A 26,110-nucleotide genomic window follows, 5' to 3' on the forward strand; every position below is an offset into this window, starting at 1 on the left:
CGCTTTGTGTATTATGCAGTCCTGTGCCCCTAGCTCAGTCCTCTCTTCAGTTGGGAAGGAATTTTCTTCTTTCTTTATTATTCAATGATGCCTCAGAAAGGGGAAATGTTTCTTGCTGTTGGTGTGACTCACAGGATCTTCATTTTATTGTCATCTATTGTGAAATTCTTCTCCGGTGGCACATCCTGTGTGACCGCAGACTGGATGGGTGCTGTGTTTGGGTGGACAGAGCGCGCTCTTCTCTCCTGGACGGGTCTACGGGCTGATCTCCGAGGGGCTACAATGGAGAACCTTCAGATCTTTTCCTTTGTGTTGTGTGTGTCAGGTGAGTCTCCGATCACTTCATTCTTCTCAGCTCAGATAGATTGTAATCTGTATAGAGAGGAAGGACTCAGGACAGAGAATGTCATAGCTAAACACAATAAAAACAATCATCTAAGAGGGTTCAATTCAATCATCGCCAACATAGGAAAACCCTCCAAAAATGAGTCCAAAACAAGAAGATCACATCACACGTACCTTTCCTTCATCACTCACCTTTCCTTCATCACTCACCTTTCCTTCATCACTCACCTTTCCTTCATCACTCACCATTCCTTCATCACTCACCATTCCTTCATCACTCACCTTTCCTTCATCACTCACCTTTCCTTCATCACTCACCTTTCCTTCATCACTCACCATTCCTTCATCACTCACCTTTCCTTCATCACTCACCTTTCCTTCATCACTCACCTTTCCTTCATCACTCACCTTTCCTTCATCACTCACCATTCCTTCATCACTCACCTTTCCTTCATCACTCACCATTCCTTCATCACTCACCTTTCCTTCATCACTCACCTTTCCTTCATCACTCACCTTTCCTTCATCACTCACCATTCCTTCATCACTCACCTTTCCTTCATCACTCACCATTATTCATCATTCACCATTCCTTCATCACTCACCATTCCTTCATCTCTCACCATACCTTCATCACTCACCATTATTTATCACTCACCATTCCTTCATCACTCACCATTATTCATCATTCACCATTCCTTCATCACTCACCATTATTCATCACTCACCATTCCTTCATCTCTTGCCATTATTCATCACTCACCATTCCTTCATCACTCACCATTCCTTCATCTCTCGCCATTATTCATCACTCACCATTCCTTCATCACTCACCATTCCTTCATCACTAACCATTCCTTCATCACTCACCATTCCTTCATCTCTCACCATTAGTCATCATTCATCATTCCTTCATCACTCACCATTCATTCATCGCTCACCATTCCTTCATCACTCGCCATTCCTTCATCACTCACCATTCCTTCATCTCTCACCATTATTCATCATTCCTTCATCACTCGCCATTCCTTCATCACTCACCATTCATTCATCACTCACCATTCCTTCATCACTCACCATTCCTTCATCACTCACCATTATTCAACACTCACCATTCCTCCTTCATCACTCACCATTCCTTCATCACTCACCATTATTCATCACTCACCATTCCTCCTTCATCACTCACCATTATTCATCACTCACCATTCCTCCTTCATCACTCACCTTTCCTTCATCACTCACCATTCCTTCATCACTCACCATTCCTTCATCACTCACCATTCCATAGATCTGGTGATCAGTGTTACATGGTGTAGATTATGGTATCAGTGTACAATGGAAGACACTGCAACACCATTATCAGGGGAATAAAATTTCATCACTGGGCGGGACTCCACATCACCATAACAACCAACGAGTCACCCCTTTACCTGGGAGGGGCAAAGCTGGATGGACCTCCCAATCACATCACTGCGATTACCCAGAATTATAACTAGAGACCGGGAGATGGTGACATCCACTGTGCTGTCTGATCAATGTTTATAAACAATGTTACTTTGTATCTCTCTATCTCCTGTCTGATCAATGTTTATAAACAATGTTACTTTGTATCTCTCTATCTCCCGTCTGATCAATGTTTATAAACAATGTTACTTTGTATCTCTCTATCTACTGTCTGATCAATGTTTATAAACAATGTTACTTTGTATCTCTCTATCTCCCGTCTGATCAATGTTTATAAACAATGTTACTTTGTATCTCTCTATCTCCTGTCTCATCAATGTTTATAAACAATGTTACTTTGTATCTCTCTATCCCCGTCTGATCAATGTTTATAAACAATGTTACTTTTTATCTTTCTATCTCCTGTCTGATCAATGTTTATAAACAATGTTACTTTGTATCTCTCTATCTCCTGTATGATCAATGTTTATAAATAATGTTACTTTTTATCTTTCTATCTCCCATCTGATCAATGTTTATAAACAATGTTACTTTTCATCTTTCTATCTCCTGTCTGATCAATGGTTATAAACAATGTTACTTTGTAATTGTCTTTGTCTTACACTGTACTCCGCCCCCTTTTTTTAATTTAACATAGGCTGTCAAATTAGCAAAAAAATGCCGCTCTTTGTGAAATTAAAGATTTTTTTATGTTATTGTATCATCAATTAAATGAATAAAATAATTGTCACCGGAGATCCCACTGCAGCCTGAAGGTGGCGATGTTTATCCCAACGCTGAAGACGCATTTTTATGGAAATTTCTGGTTGAGACGCTAAAAAAAGGGGAACTCTGCATCTGCACACCGCAGGACGCAATCACTGCGTTTAACCGCTTGCCGAACGCCGCAGGACTCTTTACTGCAGCGGCCAGCCCCCCTGGGCAAAGTGACGTAGGGCTACATCGCTAGCCTGTGAGCCTCTAGGGGGCGAGCGAGCGCGCGCCGCCGGAGGCACACTCCCACCCCCGCTCGTTCCCTAACAAGTCCGCGCGTGTGACCAACAGCTCCAATGTCCGCCGGCCACTCGCGATCTCCCGCAAGAAAGGGAGAAGGACAGACGGCTGATGTAAACAAAGCCGTCTGTCATTCTCCTTGGTGTAACTGCAGAGATCATACGATCCTGCTATGTAGGATCGTATGTCTCTGTGGTTACATCACAAGCCACGCCCCTTTACAGTTAGAATCACACCCCTAGGGACACACTTAACCCCTGCATCACCAGTAAAGTTAACCCTTTCCCTGCCAGTGTCATTTTTCTCAGCAACAGTGCACATGTATAGCACTGATTACTGCAGTAATGTCACTGGTACCCCCAAAAGTGTCAAAAATGTCAGTCAGTGGTCGGATCTGTCCACCGCAATGTCACAGTCCCGCAAAAAAATCGCAGATCGCCGCCATTACTAGTTAAAAAAAAAAAACCACCAAAAATGACAAAAATCTTTCCCTTTGTTTGTAAACGCAATAACTTTTGCGCAAACCAATCAAAATACGTGTATTGCGATTTTTTTTTTACCAAACATAGGTAGCAGAAAACAAATTGGCCAAAAATGTTAAAAAATTTCGATTTTTACTTTTTTTTTTGGAATTTCATATAAAAAAAAATTGAAAAATATTGTTATTTTTTCAAAATTTACGCTCTTTTTTTGTTTATAGCGCAAAAAATAAAAATCGCACAGGTGATCAAATACCACCAAAAGAAAGCTCTGTTTGTGGGAAAAAAAGGACATCAAATTCGTTTAGGTACAGCATCGCACGACCGCGCAATTGTCAGTTAAAGTCACGCAGTGCCGAATCGCAAAATAGGCCCTGGTCAGGAAGGGGGTAAAATCTTCCGGGGCTTAAGTGGTTGACCACCTCTAGACCGCCCACCGTGTATTTATGTCGCTACTTTGACGGTAAATACCGGGGTTATGGCAGCAGATAGCTATAACCATATCCCTTTTTTTTTTTTTTTTTTTTTACACAGCTGGCGATCCGGAATCTGATAAAGGTCCCAGCGGCGGATTCGCCATGGGATCACTTTTATGGGCGGCGGGAGAGGAACCCCTCCCGCCACTTCCCGATAGTTCCCCCCCCCCGCTTACTGGAGCTGTCAGTAGCAGTGGAAATGATTTGATCCTGTGTAGTGCTGGGCAGGAAGTTGAGTGAGGGCAAGATGGCTCCCACCTCCACTCTATGCCCTTGGAGGACCAAAGCGACGTCATACGTCACTTCCTCCCAACGGCCTTAAAAGGCCCTTTTTGTTTTTTCTAGGCAAATGAAGAATTATCATTATTTTTTTTATTTTTTTTTTAGCCTTTAGGTATAGATGTGAGATGTGAGGTCTTCTTGACCCCAGATCTCTCATTAACCAGTTTACGACCGCCCGCCGCAGATGTACTGCGGCAGGCAGCCGCTCCCGGGCAAATCGCTGTACATGTACGGCAATCGCTCTCGGAAGGCTAGGGGGCGGGGAAGCCGATGCACTGGGCAGGCAGCTCCGATTGGCACCTGACATCCGCGATCGTTCCCCGCTGAGAGAGAAGGACGGTCGGATGTTGTAAACACAGCTGACCGTTCTTTTCTCTGGAATGATCACAGAGTGCCTGTGATCCTTCTATATAGGATCACATGTCTCTATGGTCATCTCACAAGCCACGCCCCCCCCCCCCCACAGTTAGAATCACTCCCCTAGGCTCACATTTAACCCCTTGATCACCCCCAGTGTTAACCCCTTCCCTGCCAGTGTCATTAGTACAGTGACAGTGCATATTTTTATCACTGATTACTGTAGTAATGTCACTGGTACCCCCAAAAGTGTCAAAAATGTCAGTTAGGGGTCCGATCTGTCCGCCGCAATGTCGCAGTCCCGCAAAAAAATCGCAGATCGCCGCCATTACTAGTAAAAAAAACAATAAAAATGACATAAATCTTTCCCGTAGTTTGTAGACGAGATAACTTTTGCGCAATTACGCTTATTGCAATTTTTTTTTACAAAAAATATGTAGCAGAAAACAAATTGTCCTAAAACTTTAAAATATTTTGATTTTTAAATTATTATTTTTTTTGGGAATGTTATATAGCAGAATATTAAAAAAAATATATTTTTTTTCAAAATTGTCGCTCTTTTTTTGTTCATAGCGCAAAAAACAAAAAAAATCACACAGGTGATCAAATACCACCAAAAGAAAGCTCTATTTGTGGGAATAAATGGACGTCAATTTTATTTGGGCACAGCGTCGCACGACTGCATAATTGTCCGCTAAAGTAACGCAGTGCCGAATTGCAAAATATGGCCTGGTCAGGAAGGGGGCAAATCCTTCCGGTCTTAAAGTGGTTAAGAGAGGACATTTCAGTTATGACTAAGGCCTTATAGGCTGAAATGCATCAACTGATCTTATCAGCAGTTGGGTTTTGTGGTTCCTGAATAAGGATGAAGATTTTTTAAGAGCAACTACCAGTGTTCGGATCATTTTTCTACATATGTACTCAGTTAAATGGCTGTGGATTGGGCACCCGGGAGCTCGTTTATTGGTGAGCTGTATGGGTAGTAGCAATGCTCCTTCCGTTTGCATTTTGGACTTAGTCCTTTCTCTCTCCAGTCCCTGCTTGTCTCCCGCTTTATTGCTCCCGTGCTGCGACCCATGTGTGACATCTGCCGGTTTCTCCCACCCTGATCCCCCAGCTCTGCTGATTCTCTGCCACTCAGTTCTTTCTCTCTCAAGTCCCTGTTCACTTCCTGCTTTTTTTTTTTAACTGAGTACATATGTAAAAAAATGACCCACACACCGGTAGTTGCTCTTAAAAAATCTTCATCTTTATTCAGGAACCACAGAACACAACTGCTGATAAGATCAGTTGACACGTTTTAGCCTATAAGGCCTTAGTCATAACTCGGTTATGACTAAGGCCTTATAGGCTGAAATGCGTCAACTGATCTTATCAGCAGTTGGGTTTTGTGGTTCCTGAATAAGGATGAAGATTTTTTAAGAGCAACTACCGGTGTTCGGATCATTTTTCTACAGAAAGGACTAAGTGGCAGAGAATCAGCAGAGCTGTGGGACCAGGGCGGGATAAACTGGCAGATGTCACACATGGGGTGCAGCATGAGAGCAATATAGCAGGAGGAGAGTGGGGCCTAGAGAGAGAAAGGACTGAGTGGCAGAGAATTAGCAGAGCTGGAGGACCAGGGCAGGATAAACTAGCAGACTTCACACGTGGGGTGCAGCATAGAAGCAATAAAGCGGGAGGTGAGCAGGGACTGGAGAGAGAAAGGACTGAGTGGCAGAGAATCAGCAGATCTGGGGGACCAGGATGAGAGAAACTGGCAGATGTCACACATGGGGTACAGCATGGGAGCAATAAAGCAGGAGGTGAGCGGGGACTGGAGAGAGAAAGGAGTGAGTGGCAGAGAATCAGCAGAGCTGGGGGACCAGGGCAGGATAAACTAGCAGATGTCACACATGGGGTGCAGCATGGGAACAATAAAGCGGGAGGTGAGTGGGGACTGGAGAGAGAAAGGGCTGAGTGGCAGAGAATCAGCAGAGCTGGGGGACCAGGGTGGGAGAAACTAGCAGATGTCACTTGGGGTGCAGCATGGGAGAAATAAAGCGGGAGGTGAGTGGGGACTGAAGAGAGAAAAAACTGAGTGTCAGAGAATTAGCAAAGATGGGGAACCAGGGTGGGAGAAACTAGCAGATGTCACACATGGGGTGCAACATGGGAGCAATAAAGCAGGAGGTAAGCGGGGACTGAAGAGAGAAAGGACTGAGTGGAAGAGAATCAGCAGAGCTGAGGAACAAAGATGGGAGAAACTAGCAGATGTCACACATGGGGCGCAGCATGAGAGCAATATAGCAGGAGGTGAGTGGGGACTGGCGAGAGAAATAACTGAGTGATAGAGAGTCAGCAGTGCTGGGGGACCAGGGCAGGATAAACTAGCAGATGTCACACATGGGGTGCAGCATGAGAGCAATAAAGCAGGAGGTGAGTGGGGACTGGAGAGAGAAAGGACTGAGTGGAAGAGAATCACCAGAGCTGGGGGGGGGGGGGCAGGGTGGGAGAAACTAGCAGATGTCACACATGGGGTGCAGCATGGGAGCAATATAGCAGGAGGTGGGTGGGGACTGGAGAGAGAGAGGGTCAGCAAACCAGAGATTCAGCAGAGCTTGGGGTTACATGAGCGGGGGATCAGCAGGGCTGGGGGTCATTACTGAGTGGGGGATTAGCAGAGTTGGGGGTTACAAATGAGAAGGGAATTAGCAGAGCTAGAGGTTACTACTGAGTGGGGGATCTGCTGAACATGGGTAATATAATTCTGGGGATCTGCTGAGTGGGAGTGCTAATGATCTGGGGATCTGCTGAACAGGGGTACTAACGAGCTGGCTATCTGCTTAGCATGGGTACTAATGATCTGGGAATCTGCCAAATAGGGGTACTAATGAGCTGGGCATCTGCTTAGCAGGGGTACTAATGATCTGGGGATCTGCTGAACAGGGGTACTAACGAGCTGGACATCTGCTTAGCAGGGGTAACAATGATCCGGGGATCTGCTGAACAGGGGTACTACTGGAGGTATTACTGAATTGGAAGTGTTACTGAGGCAGGGTCCTACTGATAATGGGTTATAATGTGTGTTAAAGCCGAACCAAGTGTGAATGAGCCCTTTCAGCACTCTGTTGCTGCTTTGGGGGGGGGGGGGGTTATTGCGTTAAATCTAAGCTGGGTTAGATGATTGCTCATCCTATCTCACTTTAAAATGGCGGATAGGACTCAAGTGGTTATCAGCTGCTGCTGCCGCACATGGAGTGCATTGCTTTCACTGAGCTGGCTGACCAATAGACTTACAATGTGAGAAGACTCCATAAAACACACCCATTGTGCACCACCATGAACATGGAGTCGTGTATATTTTATTTTTTCCTTCAATATGTACATTTTTATTCACAAACTATGCACAGAAATTAGATTTTTAAAACATTAACCTGCACTGAAGAGTTTTTAAATCATTCTGGTCGAGCAGTGGGGCGCCTGTAGGACCCGTCTTCAGTTGGGTGCAGTGGTGTATTTTGGATTTGTGCTGCCCTAGGCAAGACTAAAATTGGATGCCCCCCCTCCCCCTCCTATGTAAATTTGCCAGACTCCTTCCTTTTTAACAGATGACTCCCTCCAAAATTGAAGGACTCCAAGTCCCAGCATGAACCCCCTGAGATCTTACAAGAGGAGGGGTGGGAGAGAGAGGAGTGGGTGAGGGAGGGAGAGTGGGAGGGGGAGGGATAGAGAGAGAGGGTGGGGGAGGGAGAGAGAGGGTGGGGGAGGGATAGAGAGAGAGGGGTGGGGGAGGGAGAGAGAGGGTGGGGGAGGGAGAGAGAGAGAGGGGTGGGGGAGGGAGAGAGAGAGAGGGGTGGGGGAGGGAGAGAGAGAGAGGGGTGGGGGAGGGAGAGAGAGAGAGGGGGGGTGAGAGGCAGGGGATGAGAGAGGGGAAGTGAGAGGGGGATGAGAGAGTAAGACAGAGGGGGGGTGAGAGAGAGAGAGAGCGAGAGAGAGAGGGGGGGTGAGAGGCGGGGGAGTGAGAGGGGGGTGAGAGAGTAAGACAGAGGGGGGGATGAGAGAGAGAGAGAGAGCGAGAGAGAGAGGCGCAGTGAGAGGCGGGGGATGAGAGAGGGGGAGTGAGAGGGGGGTGAGAGAGTAAGACAGAGGGGGGATGAGAGAGCGAGAGAGAGAGGCAGGGTGAGAGGCGGGGGATGAGAGAGGGGGAGTGAGAGGGGGGTGAGAGAGTAAGACAGAGCGGGGGATGAGAGAGCGAGAGAGAGAGGGGGGGTGAGAGGCGGGGGATGAGAGAGGGGGAGTGAGAGGGGGGTGAGAGAGTAAGACAGAGGGGGGGATGAGAGAGAGAGCGAGGGAGAGAGAGGCGGGGTGAGAGGCAGGGGATGAGAGAGGGGGTGAGAGAGTAAGACAGAGGGGGGATGAGAGAGAGAGAGAGGGGGGGTGAGAGAGAGAGAGAGGAAGTGAGTGAGGGGGGATGAGAGAAAGAGAGGGGGTGAGAGAGGGAGGGGTTGAGAGTGAGGGGGGTGAGAGGGAGAGAGGGAGAGGGTGGGGGAGGGATTGAGAGAGAGGGTGGGGGAGGAAGAGAGAGGGCGGGGGAGGGATAGAGAGAGGGGGGTGGGAGAGGGAGTGAGGGAGGGAGAGAGAGAGAGGCGGGGGATGAGAGAGGGGGAGTGAGAGGGGGGTGAGAGAGTAAGACAGAGGGGGGATGAGAGAGAGAGAGAGCGAGCAAGAGAGAGAGGGGGGGTGAGAGGTGGGGGATGAGAGAGGGGGAGTGAGAGGGGGGTGAGGGAGTAAGACAGAGGGGGGGATGAGAGAGAGCGAGAGAGAGAGGCGGGGTGAGAGGCGGGGGATGAGAGAGGGGGGTGAGAGAGTAAGACAGAGGGGGGATGAGAGAGAGAGAGAGAGTGAGAGAGAGGGGGGGTGAGAGAGAGAGAAAGTGAGTGAGGGGGGATGAGAGAAAGAGAGGGGGTGAGAGAGGAAGGGGTTAAGAGAGAGGGAGGGGTTGAGAGTGAGGGGGGGTGAGAGGGAGAGGGGGGTGAGAGAGTGGGGGGGGGTGAGAGAGAGAAAGAGGTGGGAGAGGCAGCTCTAGCAACCAGTGGCCAAAAGAGTCTCAGGTGGAGGGAGGGCGGCTTTTTTGCTGCCCCCCTGCAAAGTGCCGCCCTAGGCCTGGGCCTTGTCGGCCTAGGCCAAAATACAGCACTGGTTGGGTGTCCTGTAAATATACAGACTGGCTGTCAATCTATAGTAATCCTGTATCATGAAAGTATATGTCAGACCAGAACTATACTTTTTAGGATGGAGTGGGGGAAGGGTAAGAATCCCTGTTGTGTTTTTCCTGCAGGGTTACATTAAGGAGATTCCTCCTCACTTCCTGTCTAGCTGAGAACGTTTTACCAGACAGGAAGTGAGGAGAACTCTTTCAAAGGAACACAGACAGAAATACAACTGTGTTTAGTAGAGCGGGTGAAGGTGGTTGTTCCTGCTGAAGACGCAGGTTCGGAATTCATACTATACCCCATCTGTGTCTGTGTGTGAATGCTCAAATGAGAGCACATTGCACCACCAAGATGTGGTCACCAGCTATGTAGATGTGGTCCCCATGTTGGGAGTATGCATATGGTGACCACACTTTTATGTTAGGAATCATCCTGCATGATACTTCTTGGTGGAGAATGTTTTTTTTTTAATCACAATCTTCTCTTCTAGGGCTCTTCGGAATGGTAGAGGGCCTCACTGGAAGAGGGAACATCACAGTTATATGTACCAATGAGAGCAATTCTGAGAACGAAATACAGTTATTGTGCAACTTGGAGACATTAATTTGCTCATCGATGGACGTAGGCCAGGAGAAATTCACCATTGACCAGTCTTCCATCCAACTATCAGGCAGGAAATGTGCATTCAGAGCAAGAGCGGAAGGAGCCCAGAACTCAGTCCTTGCCAGTTACAGCTGTCAGAGCGAAGATTGGGTCAACGTGTCCACTGTCTCCTCCACTGTGCCAGGTAGGTCACATTTTAGGGAGGGCAATAGATGCAGCCGCCCTAGGCAGAGCAAAGACAGGGGGTGCATTACCACACAGAGAAGAAGTAAAACTCTTTTTGAAAACTCCAAGAATTCTGGGAAATTTAGAAGTTAAAAGGGTTTAAAACTCATAAAGAAAAATTTGGAATGAGACATTGGGGCGTGTGCTATTAGTGGCCTTTTTTCCTGCTCGGAGATCAGATATTATGTTGTGAGGGGTTAGCTAGGTAGCAGGTGTGGGTGACCCCTTGGGGGGGGGGGGGGGGTTGTTACACAGAGAGATAGCCGAGGAGTGGTTGAAAACAACGGTCTATGGTTTATTCTTCCACTTTTCTTCAAACAAGTGCAAGCATCCAAACAGCATAAATCAAAATAACATAAAATAAATCCTGGCCACTGTGGGCGTCTACCTTCACACACAGGAACCTACCTATGGTGTGTGTCCCAACCTACTGCTGGGCAGACACTGCTGGTCATACAGCAGAAAACCAATAGTCCATTTGTTTTCTTTTCACACAGAAAAAGTCCATCACCTCACCTTCAGAAGTCTTTCAGCTCACTGCTCTCCTTAACGCACACAGCTTCAGGAGGCAGCAATCAGTAGTCATCCTCTGGATAACTTATAGAGGCCTTAATTGCCTCATCCTGAATAGCTGAAGCCTTTTCAACGTCCTAACACCTTTCTGGCTACCTCTGCAGCCAACACCCTATAGTATTTGGTGAATTGTCTAAATAAGGCGGAAATGTATCTCCCGTCTGTGACAACACCCACAGATTTACCTGACTTCCTGTCACAATGTATAAAAATGTCTGAGCTATGTGAAGGTTACAAATAATCTTACTGGTACCCAAGAACATCTTAACCAGTCATCTTAACCAGTCATTGGGCCCATAGGAAGGGTTCTCCCTGAGGAACCACATAGAGGTCTCCACCCTAAGGCCTACATAAGAGATAACCATTCACAATGGGAAGTGTGATATTAGTGGCCTTTGTTCTTGCTCAGAGGATCAGATATTATGTATAGAAATGTCTGAGCTATGTGAAGCTTACAAATAATGTTGCTGGTAACCCAGAACATCTCAGGTCCAACCAATCACTGAACCCATCGAGAGGGTTCTCCCCGAGGAACCACATAGAGGTCTCCACCCAAAGACCTGCATAAGAGATAACCATTCACATTGGAAAGTACGAAATTAATGGCCTTTGTTCTTGCTCAGAGGATCAGATTTTATGTATAGTAATGTCTGAGCTAGGTGGAGGTTACAAATAACATTGCTGGTACCCAAGAACATCTCAGGTCTAACCAGTCATTGGGCCCATAGAGAGAGTTCTCCCTGAGGAACCACATAGAGGACTCCACCTAAAGGCCTACATAAGAGATAACCATTCACAATGGGAAGTGTGAAATTAGTGGCCTTTGTTCTTGTTCAGAGGATCAGATATTATGTATAGAAATGTCTGAGCTATGTGAAGCTTACAAATAATGTTGCTGGTAACCCAGAACATCTCAGGTCCAACCAATCACTGAACCCATCGAGAGGGTTCTCCCCGAGGAACCACATAGAGGTCTCCACCCAAAGACCTGCATAAGAGATAACCATTCACATTGGAAAGTACGAAATTAATGGCCTTTGTTCTTGCTCAGAGGATCAGATTTTATGTATAGTAATGTCTGAGCTAGGTGGAGGTTACAAATAACATTGCTGGTACCCAAGAACATCTCAGGTCTAACCAGTCATTGGGCCCATAGAGAGAGTTCTCCCTGAGGAACCACATAGAGGACTCCACCTAAAGGCCTACATAAGAGATAACCATTCACAATGGGAAGTGTGAAATTAGTGGCCTTTGTTCTTGTTCAGAGGATCAGATATTATGTATAGAAATGTCTGAGCTATGTGAAGGTTACAAATAATGTTGCTGGTAACCCAGAACATCTCAGATCCAACCAATCACTGAACCCGTCGAGAGGGTTCTCCCCGAGGAACCACATAGAGGTCTCCACCCAAAGACCTGCATAAGAGATAACCATTCACAATGGGAAGTATGAAATGAATGGCCTTTGTTCTTGCTTGAAGGATCAGATATTATGTATAGAAATGTCTGAGCTAGTTGGAGGTTAGAAATAAAATCTCTGGTACCCAAGAACATCTCAGGTCTAACCAGTGGCGGCTGGTGAAGTTTTAAGATGGGGGGGGCGCAAGACCCCGCCCTTCCATTTTGACCACTCCCATTTCTCAGAAGCCCCACCCCTTATAGACTCCACCCATTTTGTCCCCTGTATTTTGCTTGCGTGAACCAATTCTCCCAATATATCACATATTAAGGGGTCCATCAGTGCTAGTATATCCCATAATAGGGAACAGGGGCCCTATTATGGGATATACTGTGAGAGACACCCTATTATGGGATACATGGACTGAGAGTGGCACAAACCCCACAGTACAGACCCCCCCAGCACAAACAACTCAAGCACAAACCCCACAGTACAGGCCCTCTAGCATAAACCCCACAGTACAGACCCTCTAGCATAAACTCCACAGTACAGACCCTCTAGCACAAACCCCACAGTACAGGCCCTCTAGCACAAACCCCACAGTACAGGCCCTCTAGCACAAACCCCACAGTACAGACCCTCTAGCATAAACCCCACAGTACAGGCCCCTAGCACAAACCCCACAGTACAGTCCCCCTTCAATATAGTGACCAGTATAAATGCCCCCTTTCAATGTAGTGACCAGTATACATGTCCCCAATGCAGAGCTATGCGTGCGTGCCTCCAGTGACCACCAGTAATGTACCCCAATGCAGAGCTATGCGTGCGTGCGTGCCTCCAGTGACCACCAGTAATGTACCCCAATGCAGAGCTATGCGTGCGTGCCTCCAGTGACCACCAGTAATGTACCCCAATGCAGAGCTATGCGTGCGTGCCTCCAGTGACCACCAGTAATGTACCCCAATGCAGAGCTATGCGTGCGTGCCACCAGTAATGTACCCCAATGCAGAGCTATGCGTGCGTGCCTCCAGTGACCACCAGTAATGTACCCCAATGCAGAGCTATGCGTGCGTGCCTCCAGTGACCACCAGTAATGTACCCCAATGCAGAGCTATGCGTGCGTGCGTGCCTCCAGTGACCACCAGTAATGTACCCCAATGCAGAGCTATGCGTGCGTGCCACCAGTAATGTACCCCAATGCAGAGCTATGCGTGCGTGCCTCCAGTGACCACCAGTAATGTACCCCAATGCAGAGCTATGCGTGCGTGCCTCCAGTGACCACCAGTAATGTACCCCAATGCAGAGCTATGCGTGCGTGCGTGCCTCCAGTGACCACCAGTAATGTACCCCAATGCAGAGCTATGCGTGCGTGCCTCCAGTGACCACCAGTAATGTACCCCAATGCAGAGCTATGCGTGCGTGCGTGCCTCCAGTGACCACCAGTAATGTACCCCAATGCAGAGCTATGCGTGCGTGCCTCCAGTGACCACCAGTAATGTACCCCAATGCAGAGCTATGCGTGCGTGCCCGACTGAGAGTGCACTTACCTGTGAGTCACGGCGGCTTCTCCCTCTCCTCTTCTTCGTTCGGCGGCGGGAAGGTGAGCGGCTCTTCTCCCTCTCGGCCTCTTCTGCGGCGGGTGACCGGCGCCGGCTTCTTCTCAGGACTGGACTCCTCTTCGGCGGCGGGAAGCTGACCGGGCGGTGATGGTGAGTGACTGATGCACGCACCGGCACCGCCCCCAACGAGGTCAGCATGGATGTCCTTAATCATGATTGGTCCAGGCTGGAGTCTGGACCAATCATGATCCAAGACATCACAAAAGGGGGGTGGTGTAGCGCCGTGCTCTGCGCTACAGTTACGCCCCAGAAGGCCGCCTCTCGGCGCCTCTGCGGGTGGAAAACCCCACCCCCCATAGGCACCAATGAGGCGGGCGCCCCTTGTGGGCAAAAATTTATTTATTTATTTATTTTTTTTATTTTTTTTTTATTTTTATTTTTTTTTAGCTGAACCTGCGATCTGTGTCTGTGTCACACAGTCCCCTCCCCCCACACACCTCAGTAAGCATGAGGCATACATTTAACCCCTTGATCACCAATAAAGTTAACCCCTTCCCTGCCAGTGTCATTATTACAGTAACAGTGCATATTTATAGCACTGATTATTGTAGTAATGTCACTGGTACCCCCAAAAGTGTCAAAAATGTCAGTCAAGGGTCCGATCTGTCCGCCACAATGTCGCAGTCCCACAAAAAAAAAAAATCACAGATCGCTGCCATTACTCGTTAACCACTTAAGCCCCGCAAGATTTTACCCCCTTCCTGACCAGGGCCTATTTTGCGATTCGGCACTGCGTGACTTTAACGGACAATTGCGCGGTTGTGCGACGCTGTACCTAAACGAAATTGACGTCCTTTTTTTCCCACAAACAGAGCTTTCTTTTGGTGGTATTTGATCACCTGTGCGATTCTCGCTTTTTGTGCTATAAACAAAAAAAGAGCGTAAATTTTGAAAAAATAACAATATTTTTCACATTTTTTTATATGAAATTCCCCCCCAAAAAAATGTAAAAATCAAAATTTTTTTAAATTTTTGGCCAATTTGTTTTATGCTACATATGTTTGGTAAACAAAAACGCAATAAGCGTATTTTGATTGGTTTGCGCAAAAGTTATTGCGTTTACTAACTAAGGGAAAGATTTCTGTCATTTTTGTTGTTTTTTTTTTTAACGAGTAATGGCCGCGATCTGCGATTATTTTTGCGGGACTGCGACATTGCGGCGGACAGATCGGATCCTTGACTGACATTTTTGACACTTTTGGGGGTACCAGTGATATTACTACAGTAATCAGTGCTATACATATGCACTGTTACAGTAAAATTACACTGGCAGAGAAGGGGTTAATTTTATTCGAGAGGGAGGGGTTAATGTATGCCTGGTGCTTACTAATGTGTGTGGGGGGAGGTGACTGGCGACACAGGGACAGATCGCATGTTGAGCTATGCTGAACCCTGCAATCTGACCCTGCCTGTCACTTCGGAGATCCGCCCGCTTGTGTTTTCACAAGCGGGCGGATCTCCACACTCGATTCCCCGATGATCGGAGAAGAGCAGCGGCGATCGTCGCCGCTCCTCCCCTGGCCCGACTCCCGCTGTGAAAACAGTGGGAGCGAGCCTCCGGCGGCGCGCGCGCGCCGCCTAGAAGGGGTAGGGTCTGCCGACGTAGGTCTACGTCGTCAGACCTACAAGAGCCACTTTGCCGCAGTAGAGCTCTAGTGAGCAGCGGCAAAGTGGTTAACGGACAATTGCGCGGTCGTGCGACGCTGTACCCAAACAAAATTGGGGATGTGGCACTCATATCTAGGAACACAGCGGGAGCACACCTATATACTTTCCAAACAAAATTGACGTCCTTTTTTTCCCACAAACAGAGCTTTCTTTTGGTGGTATTTGATCACCTGTGCAATTTTTTGATCATGCGCTATAAACAAAAAAAGAGCGTCAATTTTGCAAAAATAACAATATTTTTCACATTTTTTTTATATGAAATTCCTCCCAAAAAAATGTAAAAATCTAATTTTTTTTAACATTTTCGGCCAATTTGTTTTATGCTACATATGTTTGGTAAAAAAAATTGCAAAAAGCGTATTTTGATTGGTTTGCGCAAAAGTTATCTCGTTTACTAACAAAGGGAAAGATTTTTGTCATTTTTGTTGTTTTTTTTTCTAATGCGTAATGGCGGCGATCTGCGATTTTTTTTTCGGTACTGCGACATTGCGGCGGACAGATCGGACCCTTGACTGACATTTTTGACACTTTTGGGGTTACCAGTGACATTACTACAGTAATCAGTGCTATACATATGCACTGTTACTGTAAAATTACACTGGCAGTGAAGGGGTTAACTTTTTTTGAGAGGGAGGGGTTATGTGTGTCCCTAGGGGCGTGATTCTAACTGTGATTGGCTGTGGCTTGAGGTGTAGGAACAGAGATCAACGGTCCTACATAGTAGAACCGTATGATCATCCTTCATACACAGGGGAGAATGACAGGCAGCTTTGTTTACATTAGCCACCTGCCTTTCTCCCTCTCCCCCGACGATCGTTGAGTGACCGGCGGACATCGGGGGGGTCCGTGACCACGCGGGAGCGCGCGCTCGCTCCCTAGACCCTCACAGGCTAGCGATGTAGTACTACGTCGCTCTGCCTGTCAGGGGCTGACTGCCGACGTAAATAGTCGTGCGGCAGTCGGCAAGTGGTTAAAAAAAAACAATAAAAATTACATAAATTCCATAAATCTTTCCCGTAGTTAGTAGCTGCCAAAACTTTTGCGCAAACCAATCAAAATACGCTTATTGCGATTTTTTTTACCAAACATATGCAGCAGAAAACAAATTGGCCTAAACTGTTAAAAAAGTTTTGATTTTTACATTTTTTTGGGGGGAATTTCATATAAAAAAATTTGAAAAATATTATTTTTTCTAAATTGTAGCTTTTTTTTTGTTTATAGCGCAAAAAGTAAAAATCGCACAGGTGATCAAATACCACCAAAAGAGAGTTCTGTTTGTAGGAAAAAAAAGGACATACATTTAATTTGGGTACAGCGTCGCACGCCCGTGCAATTGTCCGTTAAAGTGCCGAATCGCAAAATATAGCCTGGTCAGGAATGGGGTAAAATCTTCCGGTCTTAAAGCGGTTAAAAATACGCTCATTGAGAATTTTTTTTGTCAAAGACATGTAGCTAAATACATTTTGGCCTAAATATATGACAAAAATTGAATATATTGGATATTTTTTAACTGTCAAAGTAGAAAAATATTGTTATTTTTTCAAAATTGTCGCTCTTTTTTTATTAATATCGCAAAAAATGAAAAGCGCAGAGGTGATCAAATACCACCAAAAGAAAGCTCTGTTTGTGGTAAAAAAAGGACGTCAATTTAGTTTGGGTACGGCGTTGCATGGCCGCGCAATTGTCAGTTAAAGTCGCACAGTGCCAAGTTGCAAAAAGTGGCCTGGACGTAAAGCAGGAAAATCCTCCGGTGGTAAAGTGGTTAATATTACCGCAAAGATGCTTGAGGGCGATAGGATCAGGACTGTTTGCGCGTAGAGTTTGCTGTCTGCTGGCTATAGATTTGCTGCCTTGGTTCAGGGAAAGCAAAAGTTAAAATAGAGCTCCAGGGAAATGTTATTGGAACAAACAGCTGGGGGTAAGTATAGCATGTTAGCTTCTGTATAATATCTTTGAAATCTGGGCAGAGCTGGCGGTGATACCCTTATGGCTCATTTAGATGGCAGATTAGTGCCACTCTCTGTGCAGGGCTGCTGGCGGATGGGTGTGCATCCTCCTCGGAGGTGTGTGAAACGTATTAAAGTCGAAGCACATGCAGCGCCAGCATGGACACAATTGCATGTCAAAATTTGACTTGTGGACGGGAGTGGGTGGAAGGATCTGCAAGCTGTGCCTGTGCGTTTGGATCCGTGCACCCAGCCCTACCAGCATATTAAACTTTTTTGTCAGTGCCGATGTGGGGTTTGCATAGACTTCTATGTGCTGCACGCAAATTATTATTATTATTATATAGTATTTTTATAGCGCAGACAGTTTACGCAGCGCTTTACAACTTGAGGGTAGACAGTACAAATACAATACACTTTAATACAGTGGGAATCAGAGGGCCCTGTTCGTTAGAGCTTATAATCTAAGAGGGAGGGTCAAGAGATACAAGAGGTAATAACTGTGGGGGGTGGGCTGATGGACAAAATAAGAGCACAGTTGTTAGGTGGTTGCCAGATAGGTTTCTCTAAAGAGATGAGTTTTCAGGGATCGTCTGAAAGTAGACAAAGTAGGAGATAGTCGGACAGATTGGGTAGAGCAGGGATTTCCAAACTATGGCCCTGCAGCTGTTGCAGAACTACACATCCCATGAGGCATTGAAAAACTCAGACATTCTTATACACGACTAGGCATGATGGGAATTGTAGTTTCGGAACAACTGGAGGGCCGTAGTTTGGGAATCCCTGGGGCAGAGCATTCCAGAGGATGGGAGAAGCTCGGGAGAAGTCCTGGAGGCGAGCATGGGAAGTGGTTACAAGGGAGCTAGAGAGCAGGAGGTCCTGGGAGGAACGAAGATTATGAGTTGGTCGGTATTTTGAGACCAGATTAGTGATGTAGCTGGGCTCCAAGTTATGGGTGGCTTTGTAAGTTATGATTAGTAACTTGAATTTAATTAGTTGGTTGAGTGGCAGCCAATGGAGGGATTGGCAAAGAGGGGTAGCAGACACAGAGCGGTTTGCAAGGTGGATGAGCCTGGCAGCAGCGTTCATGATGGACTGAAGGTAAGTCAATGAGAAGGGAGTTGCAGTAATCGAGACGAGAGATGATCAGGGAGTGGATTAGACGCTTTGTGGTATCATTGGTTAGGAAGGGACGTATCCTGGAGATGTTGCGGAGGTTGAGGCGGCAAGCTTTGGACAGTGACTGGATGTGTGGCTGAAAGGATAGTTCAGAGTTCAGGATTATACCTAGGACCTTGGCATGGGTGGACGGGTTGATAGTTGTGCTGTTGATGTTGACAGAGAAGTCAGGTGAAGAGGACCGTGGGGGAGGAAATATCATGAGCTCAGGTTTGGATAGGTTGAGTATGAGGAAGTGATGGGACATCCAGGCTGATATGTCTAATAGTAAGCTGGTGATGGGTGAGGAGACTGATGGAGTGAGCTGAGGGGTGGAGAGATAGATTTGGGTGTCATCAGCGTAGAGATGATATTGAAAGCCATGGTTGGAAAACAGCTGACCCAGGGAGGAGGTGTAGATTGAGAAAAGGAGAGGTCCAAGGACAGAACCTTGGGGGACCCCGACAGAGAAAGGAAGAGGAGAGGAGGTAGTAGAGTTGTAAGTAGCACTGAAGGTGCGTTGGGATAGGTAGGATGAGAACCAGTGAAGAGTACGGTCACGGAGGCCAAAGGAGTGGAGTTTTGTGAGGAGGAGGGGTGGTCTACTGAGTCAAAGGCAGCGGAGAGGTCCAGGAGGAGTAGTACAGAATAGAGTCCATTGGTGTTAGCTGTTAGTAGGTCGTTTGTGAGTTTAAGGAGAGCAGTTTCAGTGGAATGTTGAAGGCGAAATCCGGACTGAAGGGGATCAAGAAGATTGTTCTTAGTCAGATGGTCACTCAGTTAGTTGTAGACTAATCGTTCAAGAAGTTTGGAAGAGAAGGGGAGTAAGGAGACGCATGGATTTCAATGGGATTTTTTTTCTGAGTCACCTGATTAGAGCCAGAGGCTCTAATAGGCTTCAGAAAAGGGAGGACCGGGAGCGCAGAGCAGTGCACCCGGAGCCCACCCATTGTGTGACAATAGCGAATGAAAATTCGCTAATGTCACTCGGATCCTCCTCCTGGCCAATCAGGACGCGGGTCCGACACCTGCTCCCTGATTGGCCGAAAGGCAAAAACCATGCCATTGGCCGAGGAGGAGGTGGGAGGACTCGAGGAGATGCCGGGGGACTCGAGGAGAAGCTGCTGCTGCATCAGGTAAGTGCTGGTCATGGGCACGCTACGCTACGCTGGTCACTCTGCATTGAAAAGGGGCATGATGATCTCTCTACATTGAAGGGGGCACACTGATCTCTCTGCATTGAAAGGGGCACACTGATCTCTCTCTGCATTGAATAGGGGCACACTGATCTCCCTCTGCATTGAATGGGGGCACACTGATCTCTCTGCATTGAATGGGGGCACACTGATCTCTCTGCATTTAAAGGGGGCACACTGATCTCTCTGCATTGGAAGGGGCACACTGATCTCTCTGCATTGAATGGGGGCACACTGATCTTTCTGCATTGAATGGGGGCACACTGATCTCTCTCTGCATTGAAAGGGGGCACACTGATCTCTCTCTGCATTGAATGGGGGCACACTGATCTCTCTCTGCATTGAAAGGGGCACACTGATCTCTCTCTGCATTGAATAGGGGCACACTGATCTCCCTCTGCATTGAATGGGGGCACACTGATCTCTCTGCATTGAATGGGGGCACACTGATCTCTCTGCATTTAAAGGGGGCACACTGATCTCTCTGCATTGGAAGGGGCACACTGATCTCTCTGCATTGAATGGGGGCACACTGATCTTTCTGCATTGAATGGGGGCACACTGATCTCTCTCTGCATTGAAAGGGGGCACACTGATCTCTCTCTGCATTGAATGGGGGCACACTGATCTCTCTCTGCATTGAAAGGGGGCACACTGATCTCTCTGCATTGAATGGGGGCACACTGATATCTCTGCGTTGAATGGGGGCACACTGATCTCTCTGCATTGAAAGGGGCACACTGATCTCTCTCTGCATTGAATGGGGGCACACTGATCTCTCTCTGCATTGAATGGGGGCACACTGATATCTCTCTACATTAAAAGGGGGCACACTGGTCTCTCTTCATTGAATGGGGGCACACTGATCTCTCTGCATTGAAGGGGGCACGCTGGTCTCTCTGCATTGAAGGGGGCACACTGATCTCTCTCTGCATTGAATAGGGGCACACTGATCTCTCTCTGCATTGAAAGGTGGCACACTGGTCTCTCTGCATTGAATGGGGGCACACTGATCTCTCTGCATTGAAGGGGGCACGCTGGTCTCTCTGCATTGAATGGGGGCACGCTGGTCATTCTGCATTTAAAGGGGGCACGCTGGTCATTCTGCATTGAAAGGGGGCACGCTGGTCATTCTGCATTGAAAGGGGGCATACTGGTCATTCTGCATTGAAAGGGGGCATACTGGTCATTCTGCATTGAAAGGGGGCACGCTGGTCATTCTGCATTGAAAGGGGGGACAAGCTGGTCACTCTGCATTGAAAGGGGGCACGCTGGTCTCTCTGCATTGAAAGGGGGCACGCTGGTCACTCTGCATTGAAGGGTGCACACTATACCTTGATTACTGAAGGCCCCTTTCACACTTTTGTGACCTCAAAATCACACAATTTTTTACAGCGTTTTTTGCCGCAAAGCAATGCCTATTACATTTTTCTGTTTGTGCCCCCCCCCCCCCCAAATTTTGATCACCAGCCGCCACTGGTCCCAACCCCCACTCCAGCCCTGCTAGAACTCTATCTCTCCTACTGAGGCCGAACTGTCCTGCTTTTTGCCATAGGATTCCACACGACATTCCCAGCCATAGACCTTTGTATCCCTAAAAAAAGGAATTTCTACACAATTCACTGCATTACATGTACTGGTGGTATTCAGAAAAGGCATTACAGTCACATCACAAGGACATACATTCTGGAGTTCACTTGACATAGTCAATCACATTTAGTGGACAGTGTGCAGTAGTCCCAAGTGAAAGCATGTGCACAGGGGCATACGTTGAGCATTTGGCACCCGGGGCGGATCCTATATCTGGCAGCCCCCCCCTGACAAAATCACAGTTCTCAAAAAAGAAGAGGAGCTTCTTTTGGGCAACATTGTTGCGCGTTGTGATTTGCCACGATTGTGCTGCAAAATTGCACTGCAATTGGGGTGCCATTAGGAAGGTTAGGGTATTATGGTGGCAGGTTAGGGCAGTATAGGGTATTATGGTGCCAGGTAAGGGCAGTATGGGGTATTATAGTGGCAGGTTAGGGCAGTATGGTGTAGTATAGTAGCAAGTTAGTGCAGAATAGGGTATTATACTGGCAGGTCAGGGCAGTATATGGTATTATAGTGACAGTTTAGGGCAATACAGGGCAGTATTGTAATGGCAGGTTAGGGTAGTATAGGGTATTTTGGTGGCAGGTTAGGGTAGTATAGGAGAATATGGTGGCAGGTTAGGGCAGTATATGGTATTATGGTGGCAGGTTAGGGCAGTGTAGGGTATTATGGTGGCAGGTTAGGGCAGTATAGGGCAGTATTGTAATGGCAGGTTAGGGTAGTATAGGGTATTTTGGTGGCAGGTTAGGGTAATATAGGAGATTATGGTGGCAGGTTAGGGAAGTATAGGGTATTATGGTGGCATGTTTGGGCAGTATAGGGCATTGTGGTGGCAGGTTAGGGCAGTATAGGGTATTTTGGTGGCCGGTTAGGGCAGTATAGGGTATTGTGGTGGCAGGTTAGGGCGGTATTGGGTATTGTGGTGGCAGGTTAGGGCAGTATAGGGTATTGTGGTGCCAGGTAAGGGCAGTATGGGGTATTATAGTGGCAGGTTAGGGCAGTATGGTGTAGTATAGTAGCAAGTTAGTGCAGAATAGGGTATTATACTGGCAGGTCAGGGCAGTATATGGTATTATAGTGACAGTTTAGGGCAATACAGGGCAGTATTGTAATGGCAGGTTAGGGTAGTATAGGGTATTTTGGTGGCAGGTTAGGGTAGTATAGGAGAATATGGTGGCAGGTTAGGGCAGTATATGGTATTATGGTGGCAGGTTAGGGCAGTGTAGGGTATTATGGTGGCAGGTTAGGGCAGTATAGGGCAGTATTGTAATGGCAGGTTAGGGTAGTATAGGGTATTTTGGTGGCAGGTTAGGGTAATATAGGAGATTATGGTGGCAGGTTAGGGAAGTATAGGGTATTATGGTGGCATGTTTGGGCAGTATAGGGCATTGTGGTGGCAGGTTAGGGCAGTATAGGGTATTTTGGTGGCCGGTTAGGGCAGTATAGGGTATTGTGGTGGCAGGTTAGGGCGGTATTGGGTATTGTGGTGGCAGGTTAGGGCAGTATAGGGTATTGTGGTGGCAGGTTACATAAGGGGGGATATGATCTCCATGGATAAATACATAAGGGGGTATATGATCACCATGTATAAATACATAATGGGGGATATGATCTCCATTTATAAATACATAAGGGGGGGGTATGATCACCATGTATAATACATAAGGGGGGATATGATCACCATATATAAATACATAAGGGGGGATATGATCTCCATGTATAAATACATAAGGGGGGAAAAAGATTACCGTGAATAAATACATAAGGGGGGATATGATCTCTATGATCACCATAAGGGGGGGGGGGGTATGATCACTATATATAAATACATAAGGGGGGATATGATCTCCATGTATAAATACATAAGGGGGGATATGATCACCATGTATAAATACATAAGGGAGGATATGATCACCATGTATAAATACATGAGGGGGGGGGGGGTATGATCTCCATGTATAAATATATAAGGGGGATATGATCTCCATGTATAAATACATAAGGGGGGATATGATCTCCATGTATAAATGCAAAAGGGGGGATATGATCTCCATGTATAAATACATAAGGGGGAATATGATCTCCATGTATAAATGCAAAAGGGGGGATATGATCTCCATGTATAAATAAATAAGGGGGGGATATGATCTCCATGTATAAATACATAAGGGGGGGATATGATCTCCATGTATAAATGCAAAAGGGGAGATATGATCACTATCTATAAATACATAAGGGAGGATATGATCTCCATGATCTCCATGTATAAACACATAAGGGGGGAAATGATCACCATGTATAAATACAAAGGGGGGGGGGATATGATCACCATGTATAAATACATAAGGGGGGATATGATCTCCATGTATAAATACATAAGGGGGATATGATCACCATGTATAAATACATAAGGGGGGGATATGATCTCCATGTATAAATACATAAGGGGGGGGGGTATGATCACCATGTATAAATACATAAGGGGGGGATATGATCTCCATGTATAAATACATAAGTGGGATATGATCTCCATGATCACAATATATAAATACATAAGGGGGGGGGGTATGATCTCCATGTATAAATACATAAGGGGGGGTATGATCACCATGTATAAATACATAAGGGGGGATATGATCTCCATGTATAAATACATAAGGGGGATATGATCTCCATGATCACCATGTATAAATACATAAGGGGGGGGGGGATATGATCTCCATGTATAAATACATAAGGGGGGATATGATCACCATGTATAAATACATAAGGGGGGGGGATATGATCTCCATGTATAAATACATAGGGGGGATATGATCACCATGTATAAATACATAAGGGGGGATATGATCACCATGTATAAATACATAAGGGGGGGATATGATCTCCATGTAAAAATACATAAGGGGGGATATGATCACCATGTATAAATACATAAGGGGGGGATATGATCTCCATGTATAAATACATAAGGGGGGGGGGGGTATGATCACCATGTATAAATACATAAGGGGGGGATATGATCTCCATGATCACCATACATAAATACATAAGGGGGGGGGGTATGATCTCCATGTATAAATACATAAGGGGGGGTATGATCACCATGTATAAATACATAAGGGGGGGATATGATCACCATGTATAAATACATAAGGGGGGGTATGATCACCATGTATAAATACATAAGGGGGGGATATGATCTCCATGTATAAATACATAAGGGGGATATGATCTCCATGATCACCATGTATAAACACATAAGGGGGGAAATGATCACCATGTATAAATACAAAGGGGGGGGGGGATATGATCACCATGTATAAATACATAAGGGGGATATGATCACTATCTATAAACACATAGGGGGGGAAATGATCACCATGTATAAATACATAGGGGGGGGGGGGATATGATCACCATGTATAAATACATAAGGGGGGGATATGATCTCCATGTATAAATACATAAGGGGGGATATGATCACCATGTATAAATACATAAGGGGGATATGATCTCCATGTATAAATACATAAGGGGGGGGGGGATATGATCACTATGTATAAATACATAAGGGGGGATATGATCTCCATGATCCCCATGTATAAATACATAAGGAGGGAAATGATCACCATGTATAAATACATAAGGGGGGATATGATCACATGTATAAATACATAAGGGGGGATATGATCACATGTATAAATACATAAGGGGGGATATGATCTCCATGTATAAATACATAAGGGGGGAAATGATCACCATGTATAAATACATAAGGGGGGATATGATCACCATGTATAAATACATAAGGGGGGAAATGATCACCATGTATAAATACATAAGGGGGGATATGATCACCATGTATAAATACATAAGGGGGGATATGATCACATGTATAAATACATAAGGGGGGATATGATCTCCATGTATAAATACATAAGGGGGGATATGATCACCATGTATAAATACATAAGGGGGGATATGATCTCCATGTATAAATACATAGGGGGGGATATGATCACCATGTATAAATACATAAGGGGGTATATGATCTCCATGTATAAATACATAAGGGGGGATATGACCTCCATGTATAAATACATAAGGGGGGATATGATCTCCATGTATAAATACATAAGGGGGGATATGATCTCCATGTATAAATACATAAGGGGGGATATGATCTCCATGTATAAATACATAAGGGGGGATATGATCTCCATGTACTTGTGTTTTTTTCAATTTGACTAACTATGTAACTATGTTAAACTTTATTTATGAATAAAGCCTGCAATGGTTTAATTCATACATGAATGGTTGTGGTCAATCCTGATGCACAGACTAGGACCCAAATATCACACTGACCACCAAGCCCCACAGATTACATCAAGAGCAGGCTCCAGCTGCACCCCTATCCACTCCACCTGAGCTCCTCTTCTCTCATAGGTGTGTGCAGGGGGTGTGCCAGATGTGCCTGGGCACACCCTAATCACTCTGTGCAGTGTCAATTTCTCCTTCTCCCTGTGGTGTGCC

General features: G+C 46.3%; 1 protein-coding gene across 1 annotated transcript in view; it reads left to right on the plus strand.

Moving 5' to 3' along the window:
• The first annotated feature begins 212 nt into the window (after positions 1–212).
• The window catches only part of LOC309550619 (uncharacterized protein), a 57,567-nt gene continuing 31,669 nt past the window's right edge, over positions 213–26,110 (plus strand). Inside the window, exons 1-2 of the mRNA XM_082250957.1 lie at positions 213–325; positions 10,085–10,381. Coding sequence (XP_082107083.1) covers positions 283–325; positions 10,085–10,381 — 340 coding nt within the window. The 5' untranslated portion in view covers positions 213–282. The remainder of the gene's footprint in view (positions 326–10,084; positions 10,382–26,110) is intronic.

This window comes from Pelophylax lessonae (assembly GCF_965119305.1).
Source record: "Pelophylax lessonae genome assembly, chromosome: 1".
NCBI lineage: Eukaryota > Metazoa > Chordata > Amphibia > Anura > Ranidae > Pelophylax > Pelophylax lessonae.